At 38.5% G+C, this 13,816-nt stretch overlaps 1 protein-coding gene across 1 annotated transcript in view; it reads right to left on the bottom strand.

Annotated features, from left to right (window-relative positions):
- LOC107672542 (potassium channel subfamily T member 1-like) overlaps positions 1-12,909 on the bottom strand; it is a 114,374-nt gene extending 101,465 nt beyond the window's left edge. Inside the window, exons 1-3 of the mRNA XM_016465776.1 lie at positions 12,297-12,909; positions 10,419-10,464; positions 9,928-10,095 (exon numbers count right to left, since the gene is read on the bottom strand). Coding sequence (XP_016321262.1) covers positions 9,928-10,095; positions 10,419-10,464; positions 12,297-12,327 — 245 coding nt within the window. The 5' untranslated portion in view covers positions 12,328-12,909. The remainder of the gene's footprint in view (positions 1-9,927; positions 10,096-10,418; positions 10,465-12,296) is intronic.
- Between the last annotated feature and the right edge of the window lie 907 nt (positions 12,910-13,816).

Raw genomic sequence — 13,816 nt, 5'->3', positions numbered from 1 at the left:
CACAAGCATTCAGCATAAAATATAATGAATATCTACTTATTCTGTGCAGGGTTTCACAAAACTGCAAAGTATGATTTTTCATTAAGTGCACATATGTGAATAAGCATATACTATGTGGAAACATGGAATTGGAGATATTCCATATTCCATAGCTTCCATATTTTAATAAGTTTTTCAGCAACTCTCAGCTCTCTTTTCACTCAAGTAGAACTTCTAATTAGTGCTGGGCATTGACGCACATTTAAAAACTATTTTAAATGAAGTTTCTACTCCAAAGAATTTTCTGAAATATAAACATTTAAACGGTGGTTGTGATAAAAACTTGTTTTCATGACATTTGTTCAAACATTAAATACTGAAAAACGGATTACATAAGACATGATACATTTTATTAAGTTGTACTGTATCGCTCAACATACTTTATGATACTTACTCACGTTTATTTCATGTTATAACTAGCAGTAAAGAGGAAGATCGATGTTTGTAATCTAGTTAGCTTGTAAAACACTGGCTAACTAGTATGCTAACTGACGGTTACAATAAAGCTCGTCAGTAAAAACTAATAAAATCTGCCTTTTATTTTCCTCAAAAACGATAGCACACACTGTGTATATATATATATATATATTTATTTATTTATTTATTTATTTTTATTTTTTTATGTTGTCACCAATCACCTGTACACGTTCACATTGCACATATACAGGGACTCCCAACACATTGAAGAAATTAAAATAGGAGTAGCAGAACACATTAATGTTTTTGTCATATGCTGCAATTACCAAAATCCAGTAAATATATTAAGTTATTAATATAAATATGATGATTGTGAAACGCTCTACTGGATTATGAGGCAGCAACAGCTTGTGGGCAAGCCAAAAAGCTGAAATCTTACTGTTATTTGACAGCTTGAAGAAAAAAAGATTCAGAACCCTATCTGTAAAAAAAACAACAAAAAAAACCTTAACCATTTCAAATTGTATTCACTCTAAAACTGTATTCATTGTTCTTTGCACCAGACAATGGAAACAGACCTTTAATCCAACAAACTAGATGCTCTTAAGTACTTTTTACTAAAGTTGTTTAGTTTAACTATTGCATCCACCTGAAAGTTCACATAACACAGTGTAATTAAGTAAATTCAACAAATTTGTAAAAATCAGTTATGTTTACTCGCTTTTCTTAAGTAGATTCAGTGATTACTTTTTACAGTGTATGTCCATATTTACCAAAATCTGGAATCCATTTGTACAACATCTTAATATAGGTCAAACACCTGGAACCGGACCCACGCATATTCTCCCAGCCACAACCCCATAGAATTTTATAGAACTATAAGAAATTGTATGGGGAATGAGGGAAATGGAAAATGAATTTATATGTATATGCACTTAATGATATTATATCTACATTAGTTTATAGATAAATACATATAGATATACTGTCATTGATTTAACTGTTATTATTTTTATTATTATTACATTTTGCAAGCAAGATAATGTTTATATTCTATTATACTGTTGCTGGTGGGTTTTTTTTTTTTTTTGCAAATGTAGCTACAAAATTATAATATATAAATTTAATTCGATCTCTTTATTATTACTACTTTTATCTGTTTAGTCATCTTTATTTTCTTTGTTCAACTATTTTTTTCCTCTCTCTTTCTTCTCTTTCCCACTCCTATATTTATTTATTTGTTTGTTTGTTTAGATTATTCCAATTATTATTTGTTTATTTTCATTTGCTCGATTTTTTTTAAATGAATTCATTATAATTAATTAATAACCCTTCCCTTGCTTACCTATGGAGTGCTGAAATAGGACTCATCATGGGGCTTACTGCAAGTGGACAGTCTGGATAAATTGGGCCATACACATAACACTAAATCGAACTCTTTAATAAACTGACTCCCCACTCAGAGGTTTTGTAGGATTATATCTATAAATCAACTTTCGCCTGTATGAGGAAAGTGAAATACAGTATGTCCCACCACTCCACTCCACATTAGTAGATCGAAAATATCACTTGGCAAGTTGGCATAAATGTAGGCTTTTTGGTGGTTTGTGCTCGCGTTTAATTAATTAAATCATAGCATAAAGACATGTACACAGAATAGCTCTTGTGCTAGGATGCTGTTGAAAGCTCAATGCAGAATGCTGGTGTCACTGCTGCAAACTTCCAAATATAAAAAAAAATTCGAAAAATATAATTTTTTCAAAATTGTAAATAAAACTTCGAAAGATTATTGCAGTATGTTTTAATTTATTTCAGTTCCCGTCCAAGGGAACATTGAACTGTGTCCTCTAGCGTTCGCTATGGGGAACGCCTTCAGCATGACCGGTGTCTGAAGCATACATCTAAAACACGACAATAACATTGGCCAGCGACAGCCTATGACGTCATTACTGGCGCGACCACAGTATAAAAGGGCGTCGGAAGAACACGTCATCCTCTTATTCGTCTTCAAGGGACTGTTTTGTTTGAAGTGTGCATTCCAGTAAGAATGATTATTCTTCTTTACCAGGCCGAGCACTAGTAAGGTGTTTAGGAAGTGTGTGGATCCGTGTCCTCATTATTTGACACCTGACAACACACATGATCTTTGCGTCTTTTGTTTGGTTGAAGAGCATGCACATGATGTCCTGGAGGGGGCAATCTGCGTACATTGTGAGCGTTTTCCGATGAAAAAGCTCCGCTCTCGTTTGTCTCTCTTTTCGAGGAAAAAGGGACAGCCATCAGCTCCCTGTGGTTCAGGACCCACCTCTGCTGAGGCACGGAGGAAAATGAGCTGAAAGATGAGTTGCATTGAAAAAGGGTGTCTCCCTTTGGCGCTCATCGGTCATGGATGAGAGTGAGCTGCTGGATGACGATGCTATTTCTATTACATCGTCTGATCCGGTGGCTAGTGCTCTGCTGGCTCCAAGCCAGGAAGAACAGGAGATGTTAGATGAGGATGAAGAAGTTGAGACTGAATCCTCTCATTCCTCCTGCCCTGCATACGCTGAGTTGCTTGAGGTTATGGATCGCACCGCGGCGAGGCTTGACTCGCACGCAGGTCAGGCTGCAGCTTCGTTGCACACTATGCCGGTGCTTCAGGCTTATCAGGCTGACTTGTTGAAAGACCCGGATAAAGGTTCTTTATCCAACACTCTCTCTTTATATCAACGCTCTCGTCCGGACCAGAGTAAAACCTGAGCCATCTACTCACCTCCCTCTGAGAGTATTAACATCTGCTTTCATCTTCCTCACCTTAATTCCTCTAAAGCCACCCACCTGACTGAGGTTAGGTAGGAGCCTCCTGCGCTTGCATTGCAGTCTCTCATGCTGGACCTATGACGTTTTGGTTAGATTCCATGTCTCATAGAACTACCTTGCTGATGGTCTGGACCCAAGAGCTCTTCGGACTTCGCCTTCAGATTATATCCATGAGCTTTTTTCTACTCTATTGTTAGTTTTATGTGAATTCACTAACTAGCTTTCTCGGCAGCGCTACTTGGACCTGTCCCTGTTTTTCTGACTTTGACCTCTGCAAGCACCTCCCCTAATGAAGTAAGAACCTCTCGCTGTTGATCGATGGTGGTGATGGTCTCACCCGTCGGTATTGGATCCAGACTGGATGATAACCCTACATCTTCGGCTTCATGCTTACTAGACCACGCAACCAAGTTGCTGGGCTTCTTTGAGCTGCCCCCGGAGGAGGCAGACCTAGCCCTAGCTTTGCTCTGTCCCGTCCGAGCCTTGAGATGCTATGTACAGACCAGCTCTTTTTCTGTTACGGAGGCCGGCAGAAGGAGAAGGCCGTCTCTAAGCAGAGGATGGCCCACTGGATTGTGGATGCCATGACCCTGGCTTATCAGGCACAGGGTGTGCCCTGCCCGCCCATGTTGCGAGCACTCTATTAGGAGTATTGCATCCTCCTGGGCGCTGGCTCGTGGCGCCTCGCTGACAGATACTTGTAGAGCTGTGGGCTGGGCGACCCCCACATTCGCTAGATCCTATAGCCTTCGTGTGGAGCCGGTATCCTCCTGTGTTCTCACCTCAAACGGGAAGAGGCACTGAGAGGCCCCGGTTTAGTGTCAGCTTGCTAGAAACTTCTCCAGAGTGTCCGTACTGTAGACCCTGTCGAGCTCCTCCGTCCCCTCGGCAGCCAGACATGGCGGAACGTCCGGCGCCAGGCCTTCATTCGATGAATCCTTGAGAACCGGTAGAAGGCTGGGTTTCATATGTGAGACCTAAGTGGATCCCATATGTGTAAGGTCCATGGTATAGCCTCAGAGCCCGTGTTTTCCTGGTGGACTTCTGCCATTTCCAAGAGGGTTACAATCACCTCCAATTTTCCATATGCACCTAAACGGATGTTGATATGTGTATTTGCTTCCGAAACTGCTCCAGAGTGTCCATACTGTAGGCCCTGTCGAGCTCCTCCGTCCCCTCGGCAGCCAGACATGGCGGAACGTCCGGCGCCAGGCCTTCATTCGATGAATCCTTGAGAACCGGTAGAAGGCTGGGTTTCATATGTGAGACCTAAGTGGATCCCATATGTGTAAGGTCCATGGTATAGCCTCAGAGCCCGTGTTTTCCTGGTGGACTTCTGCCATTTCCAAGAGGGTTACAATCACCTCCAATTTTCCATATGCACCTAAACGGATGTTGATATGTGTATTTGCTTCCGAAACCACCTTCGGGAAGGATGGGACTTCCGCAGCGTCCCTCTTCCAAGTGGAACGGGTACGTTTTCCCAGTGTTATCCAACCTCACTGAGTGGGTAGTGCTATGACAACAGTGACTGGTCTTCTTGTTGCGAGCCCCGGCCTACACCACAAAGGGGCGCAGGCGGCTCGCACAGGACACTGGAAGGGGCAGCATCCATGGCGCTTTGGTAGGGATCCCAATTCGTTGGTCACCGACGTGACTCGGAGTGACCGACTGAAAGGGAACGTCTCGGTTACGTATGTAACCCTCGTTCCCATCGCCACGGCTGCTGTACCACTGCTGAGCGGCCGGGTCACTGGTTCGGCTCCTCAGCAAAAACCTGGTATGCATTGTACCGGCTGCCTTTTTATGCTCACGCTGTGATCAGCGGCAGCTGGATGCAATAATTGCATGCCAATGTGCATTGGCTCGTTTAGTTACACTTGAAGTAGATTGGTCTCTCGAAGCGAGATCCCAATTCGTCGGTCACCAACGTGACGTCTCCGTTCCCTCCTTCAGGGAATGAGGGTTACATACGTAACCGAGATGTTCTCGGAGAAGGAAACAAGACACTGCGTCCTCTAGATGTCTTGCCATGCTTCGGACGCGAGCTTCAGACAAAGAAGGCATCTTGAATGAAAACAGTGTACAGACATAAAAGCATCTGTAGAAACACTCAACTATATTTTGTATAGAGACTGTTTAGACTAGAATAGTGCAGTATGTTTGTTGCTGTTGATGAGGATACAACAGCTTTCACTGACACAACCACAAAAAGGCGACTTTGACGTGATTGGCTGCAGCTAAGTCACCTCTGACTGTCTGATGAATCTGACAAACCACTGCTGATGCTCTGTACTGTCATTTTGGCATGAGAAAATGTCCTCTGTCCTCTTCAACTCCCACACAGTATATAGGTGCATATATAACATGGGATGGACAGAAACTAAAATGGAGGGAACAGTGATGTGATATGTGTGAGAGTGTGAGAGAGAGAGAGAGAGTGAGAGAGAGAGAGAGAGTGAGAGAGAAGCACAATAGTTAGAGGAAAGGACCTCTGAGTAACCTTTGAGATAATCACAGGACATACAAGCACACACACACACAAACAGCCTTCATCTCTGTGTTCAGAACAACCCATTTTCCCACACACAATTTTATAATTGAAATGACAGCAGCATGTGGAGATTCCCGACTTTACACTACGCTGAAGCATTGGCCTTTGTCTCAAGCACACACAAACACACACTCTGTAATCTTCGATGAAAAAACGCCCTTTTGCACAGACAGCATGCATTTAATGAACTGAACTACAGTGGAAAACATTTTAGTGTGACTTTATCATATTCCTACCTACTATTTGCATTTCTGTCTCTTTTACAATAGTACTTCATAATAATGAAAAGAGAGCTGTCTGGGAGAATTTTAATTAAGTAAGGGATAATGTACAGCCAGTCATTCTCACAAAATGTTTTTTACATTTACATTATGGCTACTTACCAAATCAAAACATACTGGCATGAATTATTCAATTACTTGTAGAGACTGCAGAGAGACAGAACAAAAAACAGGTTTCCAGAATGAGTGGAATTTTTTTATTAAAACGTGTTGTCCTGGACGATGACTATTATTGGTCATAATTCAGAAGTATCTGACCGCTCAGAGCTTCTTGATGAACGACTGATGAACGCTTTCCACAAACATCAATAAGGATAAGAAGGATCATGTGACACGGAAGACTAGAGTAATGACTGAAGTAGAGTAATGGTGATAATTCAGTTTTACCATCACAGGGATAAATTACATGATTAAATTACATATATTTACACAAAATATATTCAAATAGAAAACAGTATTTTAAAATTTGCAGTATTGTTTTTACCGTAGGCATATTTTTGATTCAATAATTGTAGCCTTGGAGAGCATATGTATTTGAATACAGTATTTAAAAAAATTACTCCTTACAATCCAATTTGTCCAATGTAAAACAAAGTGTATCTTCACAGAGGACATGTTAGTGAAAGTCATCAGTGCTGGAATAAGCCCATTATTACAGCACTCACACAGCAGGATATTGCTTTCTGTGTGCTTTGTTTCTAAAAGAGCTCGAGTCACAGTTGAGATTTAGTGTGAAGATAAATAATGTAGTGTCCTGTTAAATTGGCCTGGCCTGGCCTGAAAAAAGAAAAACTTAGGAAGGGTAAAGTTTGAAGGTTAGCAGTCTCCCCTGAAATTTATGGACCACTTACAACCTGCCAGAGAGGGCTCAAATAATAGTGCGCAATAGTTGCCATAAGCATTGCAAGGAAAATTAACCAAACCAGTAAATCTTATAAATGTGACTACCTGCTTTGGCTAGCAGAGATTTGCAACAGAAAAGAAGAGTAAAAGAAGAACAAAAGCAGATGGATTCCAAATAAACAGATCAATGATTTGTGGCTTATGCCACGGCGGGATAATAGAGCACAAATTTCACCCACCAGTGGGAAAACCAATACTGTGGCAATAAGGAATACACCAAGAAAACCACAACAGACTGAAAGCAGTCATAATGTCTGTTATTGTTAACTAAATGATTCAGAAATAATGTATTTCTTGTGTAAACCCTTGTAAAGAAACATTCTAAAAAACAGAAATCCCACTCAAAGCCCAAGGATGATAAAGTTTTCTTGAAAACGTAAAGGTTCCCCTGAGTTTCATCTCTGTGTTTTCCTGCATGCATGATCAGAGACAACAGCTCACAGCTATTTAAATAAGCTACAATGGCTCTCTTATACCAAGGTATTGACTGTACTGTATGTCACGGCCTTGAATCCAACACAAAGTGTTGAGTCATTGAGCAAGACTCAGAAGAAACATTTTCAGTGTTCTCTTCAGCCCTGCATTTCAGCCTCTGTTTAAGCACCACAGTGAAGGACAGCTCCCCATAACCCAACAAACACACTTCATCTTATTCTTACACAAGCACAACGTTTACAGTCTCACACACACACACACACACACACACACACACACACACACACAGCTGTGAGACAGAGAGACTGGACTCACTGCCCTCTGAGCCTCCCGCTTGTTTTTCCTGCATGGCACTAGATGAAGTTTCCATTGATGGGGAGGTGAGAAGTGCAAAATGCAAGTGAGAAGTTCTTAGAAATTTCATTCATGTTAATTTCATGCATTTTGGATTTTTTGATTGATATATTTTATAAATTGTATGATGATATATTACATATAAATATAAGCTATAACTATAAAATATAACTAACAAACATTGTTGGTTTTCAGATCTGATTGGCTGAGAGCCTTTTCTAGCCATGCAATATTCTAGTGATAACATAACTCCAACCGTTTCACCGTTTGTATCACTCCACTTGCTGAATTTCTCACAGCGAGTGTCATGGCAGACGCCCAAATCCACTATAATTTTGTAAATAATACTGTTTTTGTGACACAGAATGTAGTTTTAAGAGTTTTAAACTACATTTAAGATAATGTACTTGATTAGACTTCATATATGCGGTTTGTTAATAAAGATAACATATAGATGAAAATTTGTTTCGATGGTTTTCTAGATGTGAGCTTCAGGGCATCAGCGGTCGTTCAGCACTCATGAACCATCGAGAGCAGCCTCACCTTGGCCAGATCTTCTGGAATTTGCCGCTGGCTCTGATCTCTATAGTGGTTAAATATGAGATATAACTCATTTTGGGTAAATCTTAATAGGCAGTCTTTGGTCTCATTATCCTATTATTTGTTCCAGAGTAAATAGATTTGGCTGAGGGCAAAGTCTATATCTTATATAAATGTAATGCTGTCCATCAGAGTGCTGCCTTTGACTGAATTGCCTAGCAACTTTTATGATGGCTGTTGTTTATTTAATATTATTATTCAATAAAAAATATTTTATATAAATAATATTAGTATTTAATTAATAATAATAATAATATTTAGTATTGAGAAATGGTGTGTATGTGCGTGTTTGTGATGGTGATTTTAGTTACCTTGTTCTGCCATTAGAGTAAGTCAGCAGTAAAGACTTTGAAAAGAGACTAAAACAGGGTTGTAAACAAGGAAGTTATTTTTACTTTCAACAAGACCTTGTAAGACGCAGCCAACAAATGCACTGAGCAGTTGTCATTGGAAATCACCCTTAACAGATGAAAGGATAGTACGACAAAGATATCGCTTTCCTCAGCGGCTTGGCCTCAGCTGTTTTCACAGTCAAATTGAGATTTGAATTTGAAAAGAGTGTTTTTAAAGGCACTCCGTTGTTATCTTTTTTTTTTATTTACACATTTGTGCCGTCGAACTATTGTATAAATGCAATTTCACTCGTAGTTGTGTGATATGGCTGTATTAGAAAGCTGTAATTTCCTACAGCCGAATCACAGCCATGCTGATATACAGTGATATTGCTCTCTCTCCCTCATATATATATACAGTGGGTACGGAAAGTATTCAGACCCCCTTATACATACATACATACATACATACATACATACATACATACATACATACATACATACATACATACATACATACATACATACATACATACATACATACATACATACATACATACATACATACATACATACATACATACATACATACATACATACATACATACATACATACATACATATATATATACACACACCACATGTGCATAAACAATGTGGCATGTTGCAGATTATGTATGATATTATATAACAGTTAGTTCCCGTCCACTGATTTGATAAGTCCAATAGTTTGATTGTACGCTTGCTAAGGTGGTACTGAAATGCTAAATTATGAAACAACTTCTGAAATGCAATTATACAATGTGATTGTACGCTCTTAGAAATACCCTAAAGAACATTTCAGTGAACTGTTCTTAAAATAATATTTTTTTTTTAATCTAAAGATATAAAGAACCTTTTATGGAATTGAAAGATTCCATGTGTGTTCATGGAAACACAGATGCCAATAAAGAACCTTTATTTTTAAGAGTGTAGAGGTCTGATGAGGTAGTTTTATGTTTTCACTTCTTACAGTGTAATAATAAATGGCAGTTATGCATTTTACAGTGCTGCAATGTCTTTATCTTAATTATTCAGCTCTTAATTAAAAAGCAATAAAAACCTATAAGTGGACTGCAGTGCCAGTGAATATTTGGGCCTTATGAATGCTTTATGGATTCTTCAAGTACACCTCTTGAGAGTGACCGGCTGAGGACACGTAGGATGAAGATACCTGTCATCATTCTGAAAAGATTGATCCCCGAGCAGCAGATCTCGAAAGCGGTATCGTGGAAGTAGAGGAGGGACCTCAGAGTCCACATCGGCCATTTTCAGGGTGGAAATGTCCAGAATAACACCAGTATTACTGCCGTTATTCCTCTGAACCGTCTCCGTAGGCAACCTGAAGAAACAGACAGAAATCTTAGAGTAAATATAATCATGTAACATGCATTATGCATGTAGACACATAATATATATTATTAATTTATATTGCCAGGACTACAGCTAAGCACAGCTAAGTGTAGAAACCATTTTCAATCAGAAATTGCTAGGAAATGTCATAAACTATTACAAAGAAACAGCAAGTAACACTGAATTAAATGTGAAATTTAATAGAAAAGTAGAAAAGCTGTAATAGTTTTCTTTAAAATGTACTCCAATAATCTTTTATTTACAACTGCAAAATATCATTTTTACAGTGCATGTTTGCAAGGTTTGGTTTACCTGTCGGCAGCAGTAGATGAGCATCGTGGCGGAGTCATGCTTGGTTCTGAAAAAATGGAGAGAAAGAGGAAGCATTACTGCTTAATGTTAGAGTCACATGCAGGGCCGTCCTTAGGGGGGTGCAACTGGTACGGTCGCACCCGGCCCCACGCTTGAGGGGGCCCCATGGCGAATGGCCCCAAGGGGCACCCCCCCTCCCACGCAGAACGCGATCGTGAACGGACCGAGGGGGGCCCCGCTCCCTACCTCGCACCGGGCCCCACGTCAGCTAAGGATGGCCCTGGTCACATGCATAAAAAAGACCAATAATGTAAGCACATAAAATTAATCCATGCTGTTATAGGCTAATGCGGGGTTACAGATAGAATACATTACTGTAGGCTTACTCCTCTGTCCTGTACCTGTATGAATAACTTAGCTGGAAAGCTTTAACAGTCTCGATCTAACAGTTATCCAATAACAAGGCATTTTTCACAGATAGTTCACTGTACCCTTGCCAATAATTATACCCTTGAGGAACTACAATCCACAGTCTGATGTTCACCTTTTATGTCATTCTTGTCACATTTTATACACCATGAAAACTATCATCTAGAATGTTCACTGTATGGTTTCTATTAGCACTCTTAGGAATGCATGAGTGTGTAATGACAGTAGTGAGTGACTGCATTAGTGTGCAAATCGCTGATGAGTGGGTGGAGGGTGATTTGGTTGGCCAAGGGGTACAATGAAGTACAGTGCATAAAACTCAGACTAAAATGTGCCTTTGCTCAAGGGTTATACAGTGCCCAGACACTAATAAAAAGGACTCTGTTGAGGACGTAAAAAATGGGTATTCCTACGGGGAAAAAAATGGCACTGACAAGAAGATGCATCTGTGTGCACTTGCAGATATTATACAACAGGAAACCAAATAAAATGACTTCATATAGTAACTTTCAAAATTGGTTTCATAAATAAAATAAATTATAATAAAATAATAAATAAAATAATATAAATAGATATGTAAATATAAAAGTATAAATAAATACCTGAAAATAACTGAACAAAGTATATAACAATTATGAATATATTAAAGTCATTTTTAAATGTCAAATCAGGTAATACCAATAATCAGTTCAGTATTTGTTACCAATATTTACATAGCGATAAAAACTGATTACTGGTTGTTTGCTATGAAGTCTAGAAATAGCTAATTTGGTGGAGCTATTCAATATTCACAGGTAACAATTTTAATGCATTGTTTGCATAATTACTCACTCTTTATATAACAGCAATTTATTGTCAAGTAAGAAATGCAATAGCTCATTAAATCAGTCAACTGAAAAACAAAAATAAAGTGCATATAATGAAAATAATTTGCATATAAAACAACATTGCATAATTAAAACGACTACTATTACCATCATCATCATCATCAATAATAATAAACAGCACTAAAAAAAAACTATTTGACTTTTGTGGTTTTTGTTGCTGATGTTATGTAAAATGCTCAAATTAAAACAATGAAAATCGGTTCTGTATATCAGTTAGTGGCCACATATATAAACAAAACCAAAACAACAACAAATAATAACAATATTAAAAATAATACTCAATATTTTTCAAATCAGTATTTATTGAACTCTATTGTAAGGTGACAACTACATATTTACACTGTTTATAATGTTTTTGCATTTTTTATTAAAAAAAAAAAAAAAAAAAAAAGCCATTCTAATCAGAACTGTTGTTGTTTTTGTATCATTTCCATTAGCAAATCTACAGCACTAATAGTTATGCGCATAAGAAAAGCCATTTTCACCAAACATTATGATAAATGTAAAAAGTATTAGACACGAACACGAATTAGTCATTTGTGGCATGACATGTTGTCCTCACCTGCCTGAGACTGGCTGCGCGGTCCCATCATTGTAAATAACCGTGTTACTGGCGACCCAAACGCCGCACATTTTTTACAAAAGCCACTGTGAAGTGTCCTTGAAGGACTTCCGATGGTAATGACCTGATAGATCCGTCCTCCGTGGACACTTGCATTAAAGGGGCGGATAACGACCCTGATTAAACCCTCCTCTTACAGAAGAGCACCGCTGGGCACAATACTCAGTACCTTCAACATTTCGGTTTCTGTTTGTCGCCTGCAATTCAACTTTGCATCCTTGAGATACTGGTGATGTTGGTTATTATTAAAGAATGATAATATGTTGTCCTCATCCAAATCATATATTGGAGTCTCTTTGTATCCAGTGAGCCCAAAGCCTTCATTCACGAGAAGAAAACGGCAACTGCTGCGTGTCAGAAGAGATGTAGAGCAGCAGGGAAATGTTTGAGACGCTGTCACCTCTTTATCTGTTAGGTAAAGCCACTAAGTCACCCGTACAGCCGCTCTTCTCTCTCCTTCAAAGCTTACATCGCCATCTTCTGGACTACCTGAAATCCTCGACAACACGGACATCACTAAAGAGACAGCTACGCGCGTGCGATTCAAATCAAATTAAACCATGCACCACAAACATTCCCATCGACCTCAATCATTTTATGCTGTGTGTTTTCTTACAATGAGCTGCTAACCCATCAAAATCAAGACCTTGATTAGGTCATTAACTTTTAGGTGTAATTAATTTCATTGGCTGATTTAATTTCAGCCATGTACAAAAGCAAGGAACTCGTTCTCTTCCCCATAAAACCATTGACGCAGAATTCGAGCGTATCTTTTGCTATCAGACATAGTAGCAAACCTAGTAATTCTTTACCAGCACACTGACATAATAAATAATCATAGATCAAGAATCAACTAAGCATGTCATATTGACATCCACTGAGAGTATATACTAATAAATCAAGACAATTCAATATTCCTTTGTTTCAATGCTAAATTAATAAGGTGATAAAAATAAAAAGAGCCAATTACCGCATCCTTAAATTTTAAAGTAATAAGGATGTTCAAGATGATTCAAAGAAGAAATGCTCATAGACCTTGAATACACAAAGGATTCATTAATTCATACAAAGTGTTGTCGATTTTTGAGTCATGACTATCAAGGCCTTCTTACTCTATATTAAAAATATGTAATATATAAACTTTATGGCCTTGACGGTCATATTCTATTCTATTCTATTCTCACATAAAATGTCTTCCTGAATATTGGTTATTCAGGAACTGATTATCTGACTTAGACTTATTCACTCTTTGTTTTTTGTTCTTAATGGTTTGTACCATCTGACAATAATTTTTGACTTAATTCCCCAACAAAATACTTTTAATTCAGAAATGTATGTTATTCACACAAAAAGTGCTTTACATATTTCTTTGAACAGCCTCATATATTTTGAATGAACTTCAGATAAATAAAGAGGGTCAGAGTCTGGGACCATTAATAACAAAATACATATTTGTGAAT

This window comes from Sinocyclocheilus anshuiensis, unplaced genomic scaffold (genome assembly GCF_001515605.1).
Source record: "Sinocyclocheilus anshuiensis isolate Anshui unplaced genomic scaffold, SAMN03320099.WGS_v1.1 scaffold176, whole genome shotgun sequence".
Lineage (NCBI taxonomy): Eukaryota > Metazoa > Chordata > Actinopteri > Cypriniformes > Cyprinidae > Sinocyclocheilus > Sinocyclocheilus anshuiensis.
Note: the sequence above shows the minus strand (reverse complement) of the source record. Positions and strands in the feature narration are given on the sequence as shown.